This window comes from Danio rerio, chromosome 22 (assembly GCF_052040795.2).
Source record: "Danio rerio strain M-AB ecotype USA chromosome 22, GRCz13ab, whole genome shotgun sequence".
Classification (NCBI taxonomy): Eukaryota; Metazoa; Chordata; class Actinopteri; order Cypriniformes; family Danionidae; genus Danio; species Danio rerio.
In genome coordinates this window covers 6602514-6623842 of record NC_141042.1, presented here as the reverse complement: position 1 = coordinate 6623842, position 21329 = coordinate 6602514, and the positions used below count along the sequence as shown (strand labels likewise).

Genomic DNA, 21329 nt, shown 5'->3' with positions numbered 1-21329 from the left:
AAGATTTATTTGAGTTTTCTTAAAATATTGTCGAAAGTTATTTTTAAACAATATTCACGTTATTTGCATTTAATTTTATTTAACTAATAGACAGTTTACTAAAAAGCATTTTGCTTTTAAGCATAATAATATCAACAATATCAACACCATAACATCACCAATTATTCAATGAAAACAATCACTTTAAAATGACTTCAAATACTCTCAAAGGGATAGCCTGGAAAACTGTAACCATTGACTTTCATAGTATTTGTTTTTCATACTGTTAAAGTCAATGTTTACAAATTTTCAGCATTCTTCAAAATATCTTGTGTTTAATGGAAGAAAAAACATGAAACTCAAAAAGTTCTGGGACCACTTGAAGAAGAGTAAATAGTAAATAGTAGAATTTTAATTGTTATGGCGTCACGGTAGCGCAGTGGGTAGCCCGATCGCCTCACAGCAAGAGGGTTGCTGGTTCGAGCCTCAGCTGGGTCAGTTGGCATTTCTGTGATTGCATGTTCTCCCCATGTTCTGGGTGCTCCGGTTTCCCCCACAAGTCCAAAGACATGTGGTATAGGTCAATTAGGTAGGCTAAATTGTCTGTAGTGTATGTATGTGAGTGTGTATGGATGTTTCCCAATGATGTGTTGCGGCTGGAAGGGTGTCCGCTGCGTAAAACATGTGCTACATAAGTTGGCGGTTCATTCCGCTGTGGCGACCCCAGATTTATAAAGGGACTAAGCTGAAAAGAAAATGAATGATTGAGTGTTAAATCAGTTTCTCAACCATGTTCCTGGAGGACCACCAATACTGCATGTTTTGGATGTCTCCTTTGTCTGTCACACCCATTACACGTCTTTTAGTCTGTAACATATATGCTGGAGGTAAATATTCCGTGCAACATTCCATGAAAACGGTCTGGGCTCAGTCGACAGGACGGTTTACGACTCCTGGCTCCACAAAGTCTGGGTAACTGGAGAGATAAGCCTATATCTTCAAAGACATTCCTGCCCAAATACACACACACACTCAACTCCCCACACCCAAAGGACACTAGTCTAAAGAAAAATCGACTGAGAAACCACGGACCAGCACAGAACTAAAATGTTATGTTTGCAAACTTTGTATCTCATTTCTGACTTTTCTTACCTGTATAACCCCTCATATAACCTGTACTGTAGGTGTGGTCCCTTTAGGCCTTTTTAAAGCATAAATAATGTGAGGATGTGACAAATTATGTTGATGTACTTTTAAACCCCCCATGTTTGGTACCGATGGGTTTCTGCTGACATTTTACAACACATAGAGCATAGAGCAAGATCATAACTCGCATTGCTTTATTCTTTAACTCCATGTATTAAATGCCTGTCCGCATGCTTTGGGCGGACACTCAAATTTGCATACGAGCAGCCTCGAGACAAAGGAATGTTTAGCGCTCAAACTTCCCCCCGAAATCATTGGTCAGAATGCTGAACGGGTTGTCACGTGGGTATAACCAGACTTCTCACTGAACTAAATCTTTAATTCACCTCATTTGTATGGTAGGGAAAAGATTAAAAGCCTTGTAGTGACATAGCAATCTGTGCATAGATGGTCATAAAACCTAGAACCTGTCAAAGCTGTAAGTAAATCAGCATACTATCATCTCAAAAACACTGCAAGAATTAGATACTTTGTTTCCAGTGAGGAAACTTGTTCATGCTTTTATCAGCAGCAGGGTGGATTACTGTAATGGCCTCCTAACCCCAAAAGACAGTAAGACCGTTGCAGCTCATCCAGAACGCTGCTGCCAGGATTCTGACCAGAACCAGAAAAACAGAGCACATCACACCTGTCCTCACGTCTTCGCACATGGCTCCCAGTTACATTCAGATTAGATTTTAAAGTATTACTTGTCTATAAATCACTTAGGACCTCAATGCGTTACAGATATGCTCACTGAATACAAACCTAACCTTATCAGCAGAAAATTGTCCTCAAAAAAACTTTAAAATTCATTTTGTTGTAATTAACGTGTTACTCAACCATGCCCGATTACTTCCAGTCATGTTCCGACTTGAACAGAACATCAGTCAGGTTTACATTCTGCAAAACAGGCCATTGCAAGCCTCAACATAGAGTTTTGTTGAGTTTCTCCCACCGCAGGGTAAATAGCTACTGGAGATTGAACATCATCACAGCACTTCTATACGTGTCAACATGAGGAACCGTGCTGTAATCCTCCTATTCGTGCTATCCATAAACGGTAAGTTGTCCTTTTCACACTTTTAAATAATTCTGCATTCATATTAAATGTGATTTTTGTGTGTGCATAAATACATGTTCTGTTTTTTTTAGCTGTAATTAGGGTTGAGACAGAAGATGTGGAGTGCTTATCAGTGACTGTGGGAGATTCTTTGACTCTGCAGACGAATGTGAGTCAAATAGAGTCGAATGATGCGATTGAGTGGTGGTTTGGGGGAAATAACATTGCTTGGATCAACAGTAACCCCAACAATATCACACATAACATTTATATTACGCGTGACAGACTGGAGCTGAACAGGCAGAGTGGAAACCTCAAAATCATGAATGTCAAAATGGCAGACTCTGGACTTTATGAACTGGACATTAGCAGCCCCAGCGGGTCGACTTCGAAGAAATTCAATGTCACTGGTGAGTATGAAGGCTTTCAGATGAGGTTTAAGTGTATGTGTTTGTTGACTAACAGGTACTTTTCCTGTTCCCGTGACCGATACAGTATCAAATGGATTGAAGGTTGAGTCCGTGAGAGAGAGAGACTCTCTCATTCTACCGACTGGTCTTGATCAATTACAGAGAGATGATCGGCTGACCTGGAAGTTTGAGAAGACGATCATTGCTCAAATAAATCAAACATGTGGAATGTTTACTGTGTATGACGCCGTTCTTGATGGAAGGTTCAAAGACAGACTGTTGTTAAATAAACAGGATGGATCACTCATCATTACTAGCGTCAGACTCAACATCACTGGACTTTATGAAGTAGAGAGGAACAGGGCCAGCAGAGGATTCAGCACACACAAGACATTCAGTGTTATGATCATTGGTGAGTTTCTTCAAAACTTTTTCATTATGATTCTTGGAGGCCAATTACAAATAATAATTATTATTATAGGCCTAGATCTGGGTAAAGTCAATGTCAATGTCAATTTTATTTATATAGGACTATTAAACACAACCAAATGTTGACCAATGTGCTGAACAATACAAATCACAAAGAACAAGTATAAAGTTATAGCTAAAACATTCAATTCTCACTAATAGTTATTATAGCTAAAAACAAACAAATCTCACTGATAAAATGCCTTATCAAAAAGGTAAGTTTTCAACCTAGATTTAAAAACAGACAGAAATGAAATAGACCTAATACAGAGGGGCAGAGCATTCCACAAAGTAGGACCAGCTACTGCGAAACCCTGTCACCCCTGCATTTCAGCCTCGACTTTGGAATGTATAATAGTCTCTGGTTTGATGACCGAAGAGACCGACCAGGCTGATGTTCAGTCAACAGGTCTGACAGGTAGGAATGAGCTAAACCATTTAAAAATTTAAAAACCAGGAGAAGAATTGACACGATAGCGCACAGGCTACCAGTGCAGAGAGCGCAGAACTGGTGTAATGTGGCCATTTTTTTGGTCCAGGTTAAAAGCCTTGCAGCAGCATTTTGAACTAACTGTAGGCGGGATAGAGTTGTCTGACTGATCCCAAAATATAGCGCATTACAGTAGTCCAATCTTGAAGTAATAAAAGCATGAATTATTTTTTCACAATTTTTCTAGATAAAATAGGTTTGACTGTTTTTAAAAGTCGAAGCTGAAAAAAGCAGGATTTGACCACTGCGTTAATCTGTTTATCAAATCTTAAGTCATCATCAAAGATTACACCCAGATTTTTTTACACAAGGCGTCACAGACAAACCCAATTCACCAAGATCAGCTGGTGATGTCCTAGAATAATTTGACAAGCCGAACACAATTGTTTCAGCTTTGCTCTCATTAATATCTAGAAAGTTCAAAGATAACCAGGCTTTCACGTCCGACAGGCAAGACATAAGAGTCACCAGTCCACTTGAATTCGGTTTTAAAGACAGGTAAATTTGAGTGTCATCTGCATAACAGTGGAAAGACAGACCATGTTTTCTAAAAATAGAACCCAGGGCAAGCGTATATAAGGAAAAAAGAATAGGGGCTAAAATAGATCCCTGTGGAACACCACATGACAAAAAGGCTGCCTCAAAAGAATGTTCACCAATGGTGACTTTAAAACTGCGATTGAAAAGATAAGACTAAGGGTGCTTTCACACCTGTGAATCGATTCAGTTGTTCCGAAACAGAGATTACAAATGTTACATTGTTGCTGTTTGCTCTTGGAGCGGTTCGCTTTCACACGGCAAAGTTTCTAATCGGACCAAAAGAGCTAAAACAAGTCACGTGCGAGTAAACTCCTTACATTGGTCAGAGTATCAGGGTTTATTTTGCAGCGTCCCGCTAAGCTGTCAGGAGAGGTGGTGGTTTGGTGGGGATTGACAGGGTGCGCGCGTGACGTGTCTGAGGAGAGACGCGGTGGGGAGGGGTGAGAAGGGTGCGCGATGATGCCTATTTGAGGACCGGGAGGGAGACGCGAGATTACCAGGAGATCATCACTAGTTTGCGGGCATCCGGAGACTCGCGAAACTTCCCGCCATACTCATAATTCTCTCTTCATATAGCCGTAAGCCTATTACATATCCATAAAACACTGTGATATAACCACGCTCGGATCGTTTGCTTTCTCACTGCAATCGAACCGCTCCAGGGTTCGTTTCAATCGAGCCGAGACCACCTCATTCAAGCGATCTCGGAGCGATTACTTTGGCGCAGAACAGAGCGCGATTGCCCTGTTCACATATGCCAAACGAACTGCGCTAAATGGGCAAACGAGATACGTTCCGAAACAAAAGTGTAGGTGTGAAAGCACCCTTAAACCAATCCAGGGCACTTCCTTTTATCCCTACAATGCTCCAAATGGGCCAGTAAAAAAGCATGGTCAATTGTGTCAAACCCAGCAATCAGATCTAAGAGCACAAGCACAGCACAATCTCCAGCGTTACCAGTTAATAAAACATCATTTAAAACTTTCACCAGTGCGGTCTCAGTTGAGTGATATTTTCTAAAACCTGACTGAAAGACCTCAAAGATTTTATGGTCATCTAAAAATCTTTGCAGTTTCTGCAGAACTACTTTCTTAAGTCATGTCTCTAACTCGAAAAATGTGTCAACTGATTATGTAATCTCTTTGTCGGGACAGGCGGAGATGATATGCTGTCAGTTACAGAGGGAACTTCTGCCACTCTCCTGTCTGGTGTTTTAGAAATACATCAAGATGATGTGATAATATGGAGGTGTGAACACGGAGACTCCGTCATAGCAAAAATCAGCAATGGCACCTTCTCTACATTTGATGGAGCTGATGGGAGATTCAGAGACACTCTGGAGCTGGACCATCAGACTGGATCTCTGACCATCAGGAACATCAGAACCGAACACGCTGGACTTTATCACATGGATATGATCGGCAGCCGTCGCACCGTATTCAAGAGAATCAGCCTTTCTGTCTGTCGTGAGTATTTGCAATGCTATCTTACACCAATTTGTTTAGTGGCTAATTCATATGTATTTGTACAATCCTATTCGTAAATTTTAGTACAATTTTACATCCAATTATGGTTGGGTTTAGCGATGGGGTTTGGTGCCATGCCTCCTTTTAAAAAGATTTGTTTTAGTGTAGCGGCATTGTAACGGGAGAAACAATAATTCATTTGATTACTCGTTACTGAAAAAGATATTGCCGTTAGTATCGCCATTTATTTATAGCGCCATTATTCCCATCACTAATTATAAAACAGGACAACCACTAAACCACTAGTGCAAACATCAGAAAAGATGACACAGTTGATGATTGTTTGATCTTTTCTATCGTTACAGCTCATGTTCGGTCTGCAGAAGTTGTGTACGTCGGTGTTGCTTTTCTACTGGGCCTGTCTTTATTTGTTCTGGCTGTTTTTTGGCGATCCAAGATCTGTCGTCAAAAGGAAAAAAGGCAAGTATTACAAAGAGCCAACAGTCTGTCTAGATTTTACTTTTATTCATGTCTACTAGGAAGACTGTAAATATTGTGTTGATATATAACTCAATTAATAAAGTGCACTCTCTTGATCAACAGATGCAAATATAATTACAAAAAGTCTGCAATCAAATTACAACAAAGATCAGAGACAGAAGGAGAAGGAAAGAAGAAGTGTGGGGAAAAAGATCTGGACCTGATGCTGCCATTGATATGATAAAGCAGTTAGCAGTTTTATTTGGAGAGAATCAAAAAAGTAAACAACTTCTAAATGAAACTTTCATAGATTGTTCAATGAAATAGATTAACTCGGACAACTTTTAAAACTCAGAAAGCTTTAAAATGGTGAAGTGTTGAAACTTAACATGTGGACCAGAGAAAGAGAAAGAGGAACCATTAGTGCCTGACCTGTTCTTATGGGAAGATAGTGTTATGTGTGTGTGGTTTAGAAAAACAGAAAGTTTTGTAGCTTACATGTGCAGATAAAGGCAAAATAATTACCCTCCTGTAATTTGTTTTTCATATATTTCTTTTAAATATTTCTCAATTTTTCCATAATAGTTTCAATATCCAGTTTCTTTTGTCTTTGCCGTGATGACAGTAATAATATTTTACTATTTACTAGTATTGAGCTTAAAGTGACATTTAAAGGCTGAGCTTTAATTAGGTTTGGGTAAGATTCATTACTCAAGTCATTGGACAATATATATATATATATATATATATATATATATATATATATATATATATATATATATATATATATATATATAAGAAAAATGTAATGGAATACTGTGAAGAAACAATGGCTTATATAGAAACAATAGCAATAGATTTTGGGGAAGCAAATGTTTTTGGGCTTTGAAGGTAGCAAAACCTTTGAACACTGTAAAAAAAAATAAAGCAAAGTTTCATATAATTACATTTTCTTTATGTGAAGTTTTTTTATTAACTAATTTCGAAAGGATCATGTGCTTATGATTGACCACAGCTGGTCCTGCATTATCAAAACAGGATTCAACAGAATCCTAACTCCTATCCTAACTCACTATAAATAATTAGAGTTTCTTACCTTGGTTATCTTTGTCTTGAAGAATACCCCTACTCCTCCTCCTTTCCTTGACAGGGCGCCACGGTAGTGGCCCAGTAGTTAGCACTGTTGCCTCAAAACAAGAATGTCACTGATTCAAATTCTTACTTGGCCACTAGATGTTTCTGTGTGGAGTTTACATATTCTCCCCGTGCGTGCATTGTCAGACCCTCGGCTTGTTCCTGCTCTACCAATCATCGCTTTCCCTCACAAACCACCTCTCTCGCATCCCTCAAACCATCACCGGCCTTCTAATCACCTGCACCTATTCCCCATCATCAAGGACACTGTATAAACCCACCTTATTCTTTCACTCGTCGACCGGTATTTATGTTGGATGGATGTCCTCACCTTTGCCTTCTCCTCTTCATCCATGGATGTCCCTTATGTGTCTTCAGATCTTTAACCAACTGATCAAGGGAAGTGATTACTCTCATATGGTGTTTACTTTAAGATCTGCCATTTACCTGATGAACTGTGTGTCTGAATACTCACCTGCAGATGTTCCCAAGAACGAACTATATGTGAGATCGCTAACATCAGATGTTTACATTACAAGTTGTTGAAGAAGATCACTTAAACTTTGTCACCACTCTCCTGCTCCCTCAATTTGATTCAGTGACTTCTTTTGAATAAAACATGATAAAATATAACCATCCTTGTCTACCTCCGGATTCTCTGCTTTCCTCCCAAAGTTCAAAGACATGTGACATAGGTGAATCAGCCAAGCCAAATTGGCACCATTGATGAGCTCTTAGTCAGCAATTCCTAATTACCATTTGCAAATAATAAGCAGGGGAGTTCTCGACACCTACCTGAGCTCAAACTCCCCTCTCGCCTTACAAACGGGTTCGAAGATCTTATGAGCTCAGGGCTCTCTCTCCCCTGACAGCATGCCAAGCACGCTTCATAGTCAATCATCAGCTAAGTGTAAACTCTTGAAAGGCTTGTAACTGTTTCTTGCAAACTTTTACCCGGGTATTTGTGTGCTGTAGAGAACGAGATTAGTAAGTTGAAAAAAATACACAAGGAAAAAGGATGAAAGTGACCATTGCTTTGTTTGTTTGTTCCACACAATTGCTTCAACACAAATTGATTAAGTTAATTTGATTGTTTTTTTTTTACAAATTTAAGTGGTTTGAACATAAAAATATTAAATTAAAAACTAATTAATTGTTGATTCAGCTCATTTTAAATAAGTAGTTTGAACAAACAGCAAAAATATATCTTTTGAGAGAAGACTTAATCCCTTTATTAATCCGGGGTCGCCACTGCGAAAAGAAATGTCAACAGAAATGTCAACTGACCTAGCCCAGGCTCGAACCAGCAATCTTCTTGCTGCGAGGCGAGAGCGCTACCCACTGTGCCACCATGCTGCCTCTGAGTGAAGACTACTCACTGTTATTTTTCATTTCTTTACATTACTTTAGTAGGAGGGTGTGTTTACACCTTTTGGAACAAGTCCGAGTAATTTCTTTCTCATTGGCATGTCATGTTTTGCAAATAAGAGCCTTATTTTTCTTATTCTTTCTTAAATTACACACTGAAACCTGTATCCTTGCTTTCTTTGAGAATCAAGAAGATTGGCATGATGAGATTTGTCTACACCGAAGGGCAGGAAATGGGATGAAGGTGGGAATTAAATCCAACAAGGATATTCAGCAAGTCTCAGCCAGCTTGTCCTCACGAATGTACCCAAGCAAACAAAGCTTTTTTTTTTTTTTTAAAGAATTTAACATTAGGGTGGTATGGTGGCTTAATGGTTAACTCTTTCGCCTTACAGCAAGAAGGTCACTAGTTCGTGTCCTAGATGGATCAGTGTGTGGGGATTGCATGTTGTCACCGTGTTGGCGTGGGTTTCTCCGGGCGCTCTGGTTTCCCCCACAGATCAAACACATGGGCTATAGGTGAATTAAACAAACATACTGGCTGTAGTGTATGTTTGTGAATGAGAGTGTATGGGTGTTTTCCAGTACTGGTTTGCAGCTGGAAGGGCGACTGCTGCGCAAAACACATGCTGGAATAGTTGGCGGTTCATTCCCCTGTGGCGACCCCTGATAAATCAGGAACTAAGCCGAAGGAAAATGAATGAGTTTAACATTGCTTTAATTTCCATTTAGTCATTGCCATTACAGTTGCATTCCGAGAGATAAATGAAAAATTTTGAGCAATGCATCATTTCAGTTCACTTAGCAGTTTAAAAAATAAATAGCCTAAATAAATATCCATACATACTTAAAGTGGATTACTTGCACGGTTTTATTGTTAAGTTAAAGAATAACAATATGTGCTAGCAAAAAAAAAAAAAAACATTGTAAATTTTTATTTCACGTGATTTTAATTTAAGGAAAAATCAGCTTGACATGAAAGTTGATGAGACTTTTCTTTCTGTATGTTTATGTTTATTTTCTTTATTTTTCTTCCTGTGGTCGCTGCCTTTAGATTATGACGCATTTGTAGGTAGCGTGTTCAGGTAAACTTAATCCTTAACTTATTTTGGCAGTGCAGTTATTCTATTGCTTTGGAAAGATTTTTCTCTTTTTGTAAGTGAGAATATTGATAAAGACTATTCTTTACTTTGGAAAAATGACTTTTTTTTTATTTGTTAATTATAAAACAGAAGCTTTACATAAAAACAAAAAAACATTTTCTTAATCTTCTTATCTTATTTACAAAATTTTATATACATAAATTTAATATTTCAAACCAAAATTTATATTTTGCTTACTGAAATGCAGTATTATTTTGGAACTAGTACTCTTTTGCAAAACAGGCTTTAAAAACCACTGAAATTTGTAAATTATATCTTTTTTTCTTTAATGTGTGTTGTATATACCCCTTCTATTTGTTTTTGTTTTTCTTTTGTTTTGTTTTTTGTTGTTTTCTTTTTTCAAAGTGTTTTTCTTTTTTCTTTATACTTGTTTTTCTAATGTTATACTGTAATTTTATATGCTCACTTTTCGCATTAAAACAAACAAAAGAAACTAGCTAAATTAATTGGGTATGGAGTAATTTAAGAGTTATCATGCATTACTGTTATTTAATATGAGGTTAACCTTACAACCACTGACAGCTTACTTTCCTTTCTAGGCTGTTGTTTTCCCTCATTTAGAGAAAACGTCCGTGTGAAATATTTAATTTTGCTTTTCTGGACAGTTTTGTACTTGATGACACTGTTGATTAAAATCTCTTCTATCCAAAAAAAAAAAAAAAAAAAAAACTGGAAAACTGGAGCTAAATCTTGCATGATACAGAATTTATACACCCTTAAATTATAATAGCGAATATGGAAATGCGAGTTCCTGAACGCTAGATGGTGCTATGGTACCATACCATGGAGACTGCTTGTACGTCTTGCATCTGTAGCTATCCAAGATTAGATCAATTATGTTTAAGCTAACTAGCATAATGCCTGGCAAAGAAATGTTAATGCAATTCTACATTTATTGATGTGTGCATTACATATAAAAGATATATGTTTTAGAGTGTTTGCAGAGACGTCTGTTGGCAGATGTTAAATAGACGTCTAGAATGAGCTCATAAAAATAATATAGTTGGCTAATAGGCCTAATGTTTTTGAAGATACCATAGTAAAGTGTGTGTGTTTACAACTCTTTAATAATGAATCGATACTCCAGATAAATATAGTGAACTATAAATACAGTAAACTGTGATGTATAGTAGTATAATGTGCGGTTGTAGAAACTTGTATATTATAAAACTATATATAATTACATTTAAATTACTTCTTTGCATATAGTTAATGCGATTAAATACCTTGGTGTGTGGCTTGATTCTGAACTTTACTTTAAATCACATATTAATCATATTGTGGGTAAAGTCCACCTTGGAATTAGTACCTTACATCGGTCTAGACATTATTTTTTATTTGTTTAGTTTTTAGTTTTTTATTTAGTGCTCGCAATAAACTTGCTCTTCAACTTATATATACAATTTTTGATTATTGTGATATTGTTTATCAGACTGCATCGAATCTAGATCTTGCTCCTCTTAATACGGCATATACTTTGCAGATTTGTTCTTGGTTGTTCTTTGTAGACACATAATTGTGTAATTTATGATCTACTGCAGTGGCGAGCTTTGCACACAAGACGACACACTCACTGGCTTCAATTTATATTTAAATGTAATGTAATGTAATCTGTATTTATATAGCGCATTTATTGTGTATGGCCATACACCCAAAGCGCTTTCCAATCATGAGGGGGGTTGGGGGGGGGGGGGGGGTCTCTCCACACCAGCACCGGTGTGCAGCTCCACTTGGATGATGGCGCCAGTGCGCTCACCACACACCAGCTATTGGAGGATTGGAGAGACAGTGAAATGTATTAATTTTAAGTATCCTTATTATTTACAATATTTTGTATTAACAATAACAATATTTTGTATTTTTCCTTTAATTATCAAGACGTTCAGACGTATTTTTTGTTCCTTGTTTTAAAAAAATCTATTGCGAAAAGAGCTTTTATGTTTAAGGGTCAAATAGATTGGAATAATTTACCTGCTAACATTCGTTCCATTGCATTATTTAAGGTTTTCAAGCAAACTGTGCTGTCATATTTTACCTTGGATTGTACTTGTTTATCCTGGGGATGTTATTATTAATGTGGTGATTTGATTCACTGATCTGTATATCTTTTTGTTCTATGTATATGTACAGGACAGGATTATTAGCCCCTCTGAATTATTAGCCTAAAGGGGCTAATAATTTTGACCTTAAAATGTTTTCTTTAAAAATTTAAACTGCTTTTATTCTAGCCTAAATAAAACAAGTAAGAGTTTTTCCAGAAGAAAAAATATTATCAGACATACTGTGAAAATTTCCTTGCTCTGTTAAAAATTGTTTGGGAAATATTTAAAAACTAAAATAATAATAATAATTTATAAATAATAATAATTTTGTCTTCTGGTGCTATTATTATGTGATTGTGGTTAATTGTGGAACCCCCTTGAAAATTAGATGGTACATCTCAAGGGGTTTGTCCTAATGAATAAACATCAAGTGTATTTATTTAAATAAGTAAACAAGTAACTATAATATAAATTATATATTTTGTTTCAAATGGGATATGCCTATATATTTATAACTTCGTTTCATTATTGTTAAACTAATCGTTTGAATAGAAAGCACTAAAATAAACCTCTCTCAGCCAGACCACACCAACCAACCCCAACGGGGAAGTAAAACAGCCACATTTTTTTTTTTTTTTTTGTTATTGTGACAGGACGCCTTTAAACACGTGATTTTCTTTAACCTTGACAGAAAGGGAACCTGACTCTACACTGAGCATCGGGTTATTACTAGAAACACTCAAGCATCAGTATGAAGAGACTTGTTTTGATGATGTTTAGCTTGATATTCTTGAATGGTAATTTTTTCTGTTCTTTCTTGCTAGCATATACACAAACACACACAATTTATCATCATTATTGTTATTATTATTAATTTTCAGATTTTTTCTTTTTTGCAGGTGCATCTGGTGAGATCGTTGAGTCCGTATCAGTGACTGTGGGAGATTCTTTGACCCTCCACACTAAAGTTAATCAAATGGAGCTGGGTAGTGTGCTGGAATGGAGGTTTGAAAAAAAGATGATAGCTTTGATCAACAGTGACCCCAATAAGATCACACATGTCATTACTAATACTAGTGACAGACTGGAGCTGAACAGGCAGAGCGGAAACCTCAAAATCATGAACGTCAAAATGGCAGACTCTGGACTTTATGAACTGGACATTATCAGCCCCAGTGGGTCGACTTCCAATATTTTCAATGTCATTGGTGAGTATGAAGGCTTTCAGGTTTTGAGTGAATGTGTTTGTTGACTAACAGTACTTTTCCTCTCTTCATTATCAGTGATCAATAAAGCATCAGATGGAGTAAGGGTTGAGTCAGTGAGAGAGAGAGACTCTGTCATTCTGCCGACTGGTCTTAATCAAATACGGAGAGATGATCGGCTGACCTGGAAGTTTGAAGGCACAATCATTGCTCAAATTAACCAAACTGGAATCTTTCCTCATGATGTTCTTGATGGGAGATTTAAAAACAGACTGCATTTAAACCCATGGACTGGATCACTCACCATTACTAACGTCAAATCAAACACTTCTGGAGAATATGTGTTAGACATCAGTAAGAGCAGCAGCGGATTCACCACACACAAGACATTCAGTGTTACTACCATTGGTAAGTCACTTCAATATTTAAACAAATATTGGGGTAAATCTAGAACTATTTAAGCAGTAATTGTCCCACGATTGTCATTTCTGTGCTGCTTGTAGTTCCATTTTAGAATGGGATTTAGAATGTACGGAAAACTGACAGAATTTCCAATCAAAATTTAGAAGCGCCACTCCTCTTAACTGAAGTTTGCCATGGACACTAAATGGAATGCAGTATAGGGAGACAGTTGAGATATCCTTAACAGTGAAATATTTAAATGCATGTGTCAAGATCTTGGTAATGATATATTTATATTCCTACTGGTTTTTACATTTACCGTTATAAATTGTAACAAATATTTAGTTTTCTTTTTTGGTAACACTTTACAATAACAGTACATGAATAATGATGCATTAATATGTAAACTAAACATTACTTTATTATGAATTAATGATGAGTTAAGGTATGCACTAATCATGAATTAACTTTAAGTACAACATGAGTCACATGAGTTCATGTGTAAATAACTACTACCTTAATTACCTGTTAGTACATGTTGTTAATTAATGTATTAATTCACATTTAAGTTTAGGCTAAATGTAACCAACATGAACTCATGAGCTGTTAATGTATAGTTATGTCATGACTTTACTTGGAGGGGCACATCACTATTAACTCATCCTTAACTACTTATGAACTCCTCTTCATGTTGATGTTGACAGAACACTTTTCTATTGTTATTCAGTGTAAACTCACGAGTTGGACGTGCATAAGGAGTTCATGAGTAAGAATCGGTTAATGATGATGTGCCCCTCCAAGTAAAGTCACAACATAATTATACATTAACATATCATGAGTTCATCATGGTTAAATTAAGCATAAACTAATGTGGTAATTAATACATTAATTAACAAACAATCATGAACTAACAAGTAATTAAGGTAGCCATTATTCACACATGAACTCATGTGAATCCTGTTGTAGTTAAAGTTTATTCATGATTAGTGCATACCTTAACTCATCATTATTTCATAATAAAGTAATGTTTAGTTTACATATTAATACATCATTATTCATGTACTGTTATTGTAAAGTGTTACCCTTTTTTATTGAATTAAAAAAGGAATGCCACACACACAGATTCAACAACAGAACAGAACAGAACAGAACAAACAACTCAAAAAGGGTTATGCATGCCACACCATAGGTGCGAATGTCAGTTTGTAGGTCCAAGTAGGTCCTGTCTTGCTACTTGATCTATATGGACCTTCACTTCTGCCAAGACGGATACTTATTGTTCATTTCTGTTTTGTTTGGTCAAAGCAGAACTGGTGCCCAGACTTTTGAGTTTTCTTACCATAATTCTTCTCCACTTCTGTTAATTTGGTGGAGTTTTGGTTTCTGGGCACAGCTCTAACCAGCATCATAGAGCATTTGAACCATGGAACTGTGGTGTGAGATGTCAAACTGGACAAGAGATGTCTCAAAGTGACAAACTTTTGCTATATGTATTGCTATATAGAGCCTACTCAGTGGATTTTAGATCACCTATAGTGCATGTCTTTGGACTGTGGGGAAAACAGTCCATCACTGGGAAACACCCATACACACTCATTCACACACATACACTACGAACAATTTAGCTTACCCAATTCACCTGTAGCACATGTGTTTGGACTGTGGGGAAAACTAGAATACCTGGAGAAAACCTACGCCAAAACTATGAGAACATGCAAACTCCACATAAAAAAAAGCCAACTAACCCAGCCAGGACTCTAACCAGTGACCTTATTGCTGTGAGGCGACAGTGCTGACTAAGCCATCATGCTGCCCCGTATTTTATTATGACAGATGAAAATTTCAGATTAAATTGACACAACATGCGAAAATTACTGACGAAAATTTCAGATTTAGTGTTTCAATAACCTTTAATTAAAAAATGCACTGTTCACACAGGCAAGAACACTCCACAGTTGATCTGGAAAAGCACCATACATGCATCCATTTTAAAATGCAGTTGACAGAAAGGGCTCTAAATGGCTGCACTCGTATTTGTGAACATGAAGGGGGTCCGGTATTTTTGTTGTTGTTGTTGTTGAAGGTTTCTTATTCCATTTCCAGGGTTTTGGTGGGAAAAACAGAATAAGACAAATGCGTTTTACTGTATGCTTAATCTCTGTACTGTATGTCAGGACAGATGGAGATAATATGGTGTCAACGACGGAGGGAACTACTGTCATTCTCGCATCTGGTGTTTTTGAAATACATCAAGATGATGTGATAATATGGAGGAGTGAACACGGAGACTCCGTCATAGCAAAAATCAGCAATGGCACCTTCTCTACATTTGACGGAGCTGATGGGAGATTCAGAGACACGCTGAAGCTGGACCATCAGACTGGATCTCTGACCATCAGGAACATCAAAACCGAACACGCTGGACTTTATCACATGGATATGATCGGCAGCCGTCGCACCGTATTCAAGAGAATCAGCCTTTCTGTCTGTCGTGAGTATTTCAAGTCATTCTATCAAGTATAAAAAGATCTGATCAGCGCTTGGAGAACAAGTTATATGGCATCGAGTTTTAAATGTGTAACTGACAACTGAAACATGCAGCCACGAGACTGCACAAAACATGTCTTTATACATGTGGGTTGATCTTTATCCTTATTATTATTATTATTACAGCACGGGATTGGTCTGTATGTCTTATAGCAGTAGTTGCTGTTGCTTTTCTGCTGCTGGTCTTGGCTGGAGTCATTTTGGTTCGAGGAAAAATGGGATGTTGTTGCTCTGGTAAGTATTGCAAACAACTGAATGACATGGAGCCTCTGAAGGATCTGATGGACTCAGACATGAAGCCGAACAAACATATGTCATTTTTCAGCCTTCCTAAAGCATATAAAGTGCAGCTACTCTATCATTAAAACCCATGTCAGCCATTTAGCAATGAAACTGTAGTCACCAAGAATTTGTGTCTATTGTCAATTTAATGTAGGAATGAGGTGAAGTTAGGACGACTCTAATGGCCCACGCATTTTGGGGCCCCCAGAGATATTATTAGTTCACGACTGATATTATATTATTATATTATACAATCTGTATGTGTGAACAGGCCCTTTTTGAAAATACCGGTAAATTTGTTTCGGCAATTTTCCAGAAAGAGAAATTGTAACAATACCAGTAATTTGCCGGAATGCTGCGCTGCGTGAACGCAGATGGAAGATTGCCGGAAAGAGCGTGTTTTACGTCTAGAATGTGCTGACGTGAAACGTTTACTCCAGCCAAGAAGAACATTCAGACGCATTCACATCTGAGCTGTTTATGAAAATAAAGGCCTTTGAATATTTATCCAGACACATTTAGTTGCTAGATGTTCGTCAGAAAACGTTTCTATGTTCCTTCTTAATGCCAACCGTGGAAAAAAAAAGTGTTCCTTTATATGTTTTTATTAAAGTTGTTTACAATACTGATCCATCCACAGAATTGGTAATGTAGTAAAATGTTTACAAATACAAGCGCAGCCGTTTAGAGCTCATTTCTGGTTAGTGATATCAGAATCTACCGGTATTTTGGAATGGATATGTGAACGGTCTTTTAGGGAAAAATTCCAGAATGTCCTTGCCTGTGTGAACAGCATTTTGTTTTGTTTTTTAATTTACCACATATTTATGGTAAATTAATTTATTACATATGCATCTCGAAGTTGTCATAGATAAGTGTGTTTCTTACAAAAACTCATCACTTCACTCCAGAAGGCATTTATTTGTCCACTAGAGCTGTATGAATTATTTTTATGAGGAACGGATGCACTTTTTAGAGCTTTAAAAAGCACCATTCACAACCATTACAAAGATTTACCTTAAATGCTGGGTTCCACACAGATCCTTCATCTTGTGTCAACATAAATCAATTAAGTTAACTTAATAATTGTTACAAATTTAAGTGGATTGAACATAAAACAATTAAAAAGACCCAAACGTCCTCAAGGATTGAGATATTTCAGCTCAATTTAAATGTTGAAATGAGCACAAATATTTGGTCAGTTATTTCAGTGTGGGAAGAGCCAGGAAATTATTTAACTCTTTGTTGGGCACTCATTGGAAAAACACTGGAGTGTTACTTGCATTTTATTTGTCAGAAGATTTGATGAGAAACCAACACAATCTCACGGCAATTCGTAACTTTTTGATTTAGTGGCTAATTCGTATGAATTTGTACGATCTAATTTGTGCAATTTAGTGCGACTTGCTCATTCCCCAATGACGGTTGGGTCAAAGAGCTTAGAATGACCAAGAGGCGACACTCTAGTGTAATTTGGGAAACAGCGGCGGCCATTTTGGAGTGAACAACAGCATATTATAAGTCTGTAAAATAAACTATTAAAAGTGCTGATGATTGTGATAATAAGTGTTGTATTGTCGTCTTTCAGGTTGTATCTCAGCTTTAATATGCTTTTTAAATAGATAAATAAATAAAAAAACAAAGCAGCTGCTTGCCATCGCAAAAGTAATGAGATCCAATGGACGGCCGATCACTTTCACTCCAAAATGGCGGAATCCAGGGCTGTTGCTGGGGGTTGTTGCTAGAGCGGATACGTTTGCGGCCGGAAGTTAACAAGACTTATTTCTATTATTTATTAAATTTCTCATTTGTTTTATTTTATTAACGTAAACCCCCACCCCAACCCTAAACCCAACCGTCACAATGTAAAAACAGTTGTTGTACCGAGTATTAGTTATGTTATCTATTAAATAACCCAATAAAATTTATTTTTGAACGCCTACCCCCACGCCGACCCTAAACCCAACCCTCACAGTACTGTAAAAATATGAATTATTGTTATACAGTGTTCAGAAAAAAATCCTGCTTTATTAATGTGCTTATCGCACTTCCGGCCGGCCGCATATCCGGCCTAGACTTTACCGTTGCTGGACGTTGCTGTTGCAATAGAACAATCTATTGAGTGTCACCTCTTGGTCATTCTAAGCTCTTTGGTTGGGTTTAGGGGTGGGGTTAAGTGCCACGCCTCCTTTTTAAAATCATACAATTTCGTACGACTGAATTAGCCACTAAACTGGCAAAATGTAAAATACTTGCGTTTCTCAAGCCTGATCTCACGAGAGAAACATAAGTATGAGGTGACATGAAAAAAAACATTGATCCATTTAGGCAGAAGTGACAAACTACAAGCCTAAATCTTTATAATAGTTTTTTTTTTGTCACACTAGCTTATGGATATCTTAAAAATTAACAATATTGATCCTAACTTTATTTTAATTTCATGGGACCTTTAAGAGTTAATAAGTAGTTTTTTTCTGTTGTTGTCGTCAATTGTGGCTAAACATTTCCTTAAAGCATTAGTCAAAAATCATTTGACGTAACAACGAAGAAAAAAGCTAAATCACCCTGAGTTTATGCTGACTTTGTTTTTAATGCATATGAAACTTTGTGGTGTTTTTAAAAGCAGCCCTTTGAACTCTCAATTTGCGGAAATACAATCAAAACAGATTTCAGGAGAAGTGATACCAGACTTCTTGTAATCATTCTAGTTAAGGGAAAAAATCATCATCATCATCATCATCATCATCAAAAAAAAAAAAAAAAAAAGATGAACAACTTATCAAGCGCCCTTATTTTTAAACCCTTTCTTAAAGACAAACTCAAATAAAAAGCAGCTCCTGAACCACATAGTTTGTTCACAAGTCTGGTCTTGCAGGAAAAAACACATTATATAGCTGTTAGGCATCAATTAATACTCAAAAGTAGCATAGCAACAGAGTAAAGCATGGTAAAATAATACAGGAAAGGAGCTTTAAATTTTTCATTTCTTTGAATGAAGATCATGGAGAAAAACGGACTGAAGACGGAATGAAGATCATGGAATTAAAGGGGAAAGGCAGGAAAATGAACAGAATGTAACTTTTTTTCATTAGTCCGCAACATTTTAACAGTCAGTTTCAGAGTTACTGATTGCATCTCATGCAGTTATCTTGTTTTTCTTGTATTTTTATTTCAGTTGAAAGCTCTTAAGTAATATGAGACCAGCTTTCTTCCATGGAGTTATCAGATTTAAAGGAATGATGGAAATGAAATGAAGCAGAAAACCGTTCAAGTCTCAACAAACTCAACCTCTTCGAGAATATACTGTATGTTACTAAGCTTGTCAGGAATTATATCACTCATTAAATGGTTTGTGTTTTTTTTCCCTCCAGTTTTCTGACTGAATGTAGTTTATATGATGGTGGTTAGCAAATTCATGTCTATATATGCTACAGATGATTAAAAACTCCTTAAAACTGCTCAATAATGTTTCGTTTATGAATTTATTTAGTAACTAAGAACAAAAATTTGTGTAATCCGAGTAGGTTATTGGAGATATATTCATGTGGATTTAAATCTGTCATAAAAACATCCTTCATTTGTTTTTGTAAAAAGACGCACTTGTCATTTATTAATTAATTGTGTTTGGGATAGTCTTGCTTTGAAAGATTCCTTGTCAAATGTGTTCTCATCTGATTAAGACTATATATAAACCAAGCTTGATTTTACGGTTTCATTTTAGTATTAATTCGGATCATTTGTTTTTCTGAAACCCGTAAATTAATTTGAATAATCTTTGTATGTTCATGTGACGAATGGCATTAAAAACAGATCTGATTTACACACAATCTTTGAGTTTGTCGTGAAATCTTTGAGGCTGCCTTCAGAAATAATAAATGAACTGGAGGTTGCAACTAAATACTTTTCTGGAGATCGCGAATTATAGCCAGATAGCTGCATTTCATTTTTAACACAAACACTATGATGCAGTTCCTTTTTCGTGCAACCAGCTGACTACTCACTTCCATACGGATGGCTTATATGCTGTTTCCAGTTTGTCCAGGGGCTCGCCACATACTTTGGCGGACTTGAGATGCAGAGAAGAGTTGACCACGACAACAGGGTTTGAGTAGCGAAGACAGGTTACAGAAAGCAGGAAAGACAAAAACAAAAGCCAAAAAATAAAATAAACAAGAAAATAACAGGGTGACAATGAGGTAAAATCTGATAACGTGGTAAAAATCAGACTGCCGCGGTTTAGGGAAGGGGGTGGGTTCTGGTAAATCTGTGCTTTTTAAAACACTATTGGTTGGATTTAAGGAAGGGAGTGGGTGGGGGTATCAGTCAGTCGGTCAGTCAGTCAGTCGACAGCAGCCTCTGGTGGATTTACGCAAGAAGAGCAGGCGCTAATGGCACTCACAAGAGAAATCTGAGATCTCAAAAGGCATACACAGCAGCCTTTGGTGGATTCGCGAAACCGAAAACTGCTAAAAACATACCTCCGGGGACAAATTTGGCGCTCTAGGTTTTTATAATGAGCCAGGTTTGGGGTTATTGCTAATAATAATCCGTAGTGTCTCTGTACATTGTGAATGATAATTTTCAAACTTAAATTCAGCAAACTTTCACTTTTTTGTAATAAATGCAGGGTCAAATTACCTGTAAACGTAAATTATTTCCATTTTATGCATTTAAACATGATTTTTTTTCTTGAAAATGCACTAAAATTGGCACTAAATGGCACTAGAAGTATAATATTCACTTTGGTATGTGATATTTATAACTAATAACTTTTTTTAGTCTTGTTTCTAGCCCAAATCGCTAAGAAAAAAATACAAAATCAAGAAGAAATTTATGGATGAGCTAACATGTTTGCTTGTTTTTAGAAATAATACGTCAAAACTAAGTAAGTTTTTACCTTTCAAAAAGTAAAACATTCTTATTTCACAGTGAAAACAAGATTATTGGCTGACTATTTTGCTTGTTTTAAAGAGAAACTCATTTATTTGTGACTTTTTATTTTTGAAAACAGCACAATATGTTTTGCTTGCTTCTTGCTTTAAGAATGTTTAGCTATTTGGACTATAAACAATTCAAAAGCTCTAAGTAGGAAAAGCATTTTTGCA

General features: G+C 36.6%; 2 protein-coding genes across 6 annotated transcripts; both read left to right on the top strand.

Annotated features, from left to right (window-relative positions):
* Positions 1-949: 949 nt before the first annotated feature.
* LOC100003040 (uncharacterized) lies at positions 950-6610 on the top strand. Of its 2 annotated transcripts, XM_087303582.1 has the most exons (7): positions 1210-2227; positions 2320-2396; positions 2513-2637; positions 2723-3049; positions 5290-5601; positions 5967-6081; positions 6205-6610. In XM_087303582.1, the coding sequence occupies exons 3-7, from the start codon at positions 2550-2552 to the stop codon at positions 6320-6322; spliced, it is 960 nt and encodes a 319-aa protein (XP_087159708.1). In that variant the 5' UTR covers positions 1210-2227; positions 2320-2396; positions 2513-2549; the 3' UTR covers positions 6323-6610. The 2 variants fall into 2 exon arrangements, with proteins under 2 accessions (XP_087159707.1, XP_087159708.1); XM_087303581.1 differs by having other exon boundaries at positions 950-2227; positions 2320-2637.
* LOC147831474 (mast/stem cell growth factor receptor kita) lies at positions 6308-20053 on the top strand. Of its 4 annotated transcripts, none has more exons than XM_087303593.1 (8): positions 6308-6361; positions 12480-12585; positions 12688-12996; positions 13072-13401; positions 15575-15886; positions 16069-16176; positions 19223-19298; positions 19400-20053. In XM_087303593.1, exons 2-8 carry the CDS (start codon positions 12540-12542, stop codon positions 19401-19403), a joined length of 1185 nt encoding a protein of 394 aa, XP_087159719.1. In that variant the 5' UTR covers positions 6308-6361; positions 12480-12539; the 3' UTR covers positions 19404-20053. The 4 variants fall into 4 exon arrangements, with proteins under 4 accessions (XP_087159719.1, XP_087159720.1, XP_087159718.1 ...); XM_087303592.1 differs by lacking the exon at positions 6308-6361 and adding an exon at positions 10525-10542; XM_087303594.1 differs by lacking the exons at positions 6308-6361; positions 19223-19298 and adding an exon at positions 10507-10542.
* The last annotated feature ends 1276 nt before the right edge of the window (positions 20054-21329 follow it).

Bases quoted from the DNA above. Each gene is read 5' to 3' on its own strand.
- LOC147831474 (XM_087303593.1), top strand. From the start codon at position 12,540: ATGAAGAGACTTGTTTTGATGATGTTTAGCTTGATATTCTTGAATG. The intron at 13,402-15,574 runs GTAAGTCACTTC...ATGTCAGGACAG, and splicing joins ATTCAGTGTTACTACCATTG to ATGGAGATAATATGGTGTCA. The intron at 16,177-19,222 runs GTAAGTATTGCA...CTTTGAATGAAG, and splicing joins AATGGGATGTTGTTGCTCTG to ATCATGGAGAAAAACGGACT.
- LOC100003040 (XM_087303581.1), top strand. From the start codon at position 2,182: ATGAGGAACCGTGCTGTAATCCTCCTATTCGTGCTATCCATAAACG. The intron at 2,638-2,722 runs GTGAGTATGAAG...TGACCGATACAG, and splicing joins GAAGAAATTCAATGTCACTG to TATCAAATGGATTGAAGGTT. The intron at 3,050-5,289 runs GTGAGTTTCTTC...TTGTCGGGACAG, and splicing joins ATTCAGTGTTATGATCATTG to GCGGAGATGATATGCTGTCA.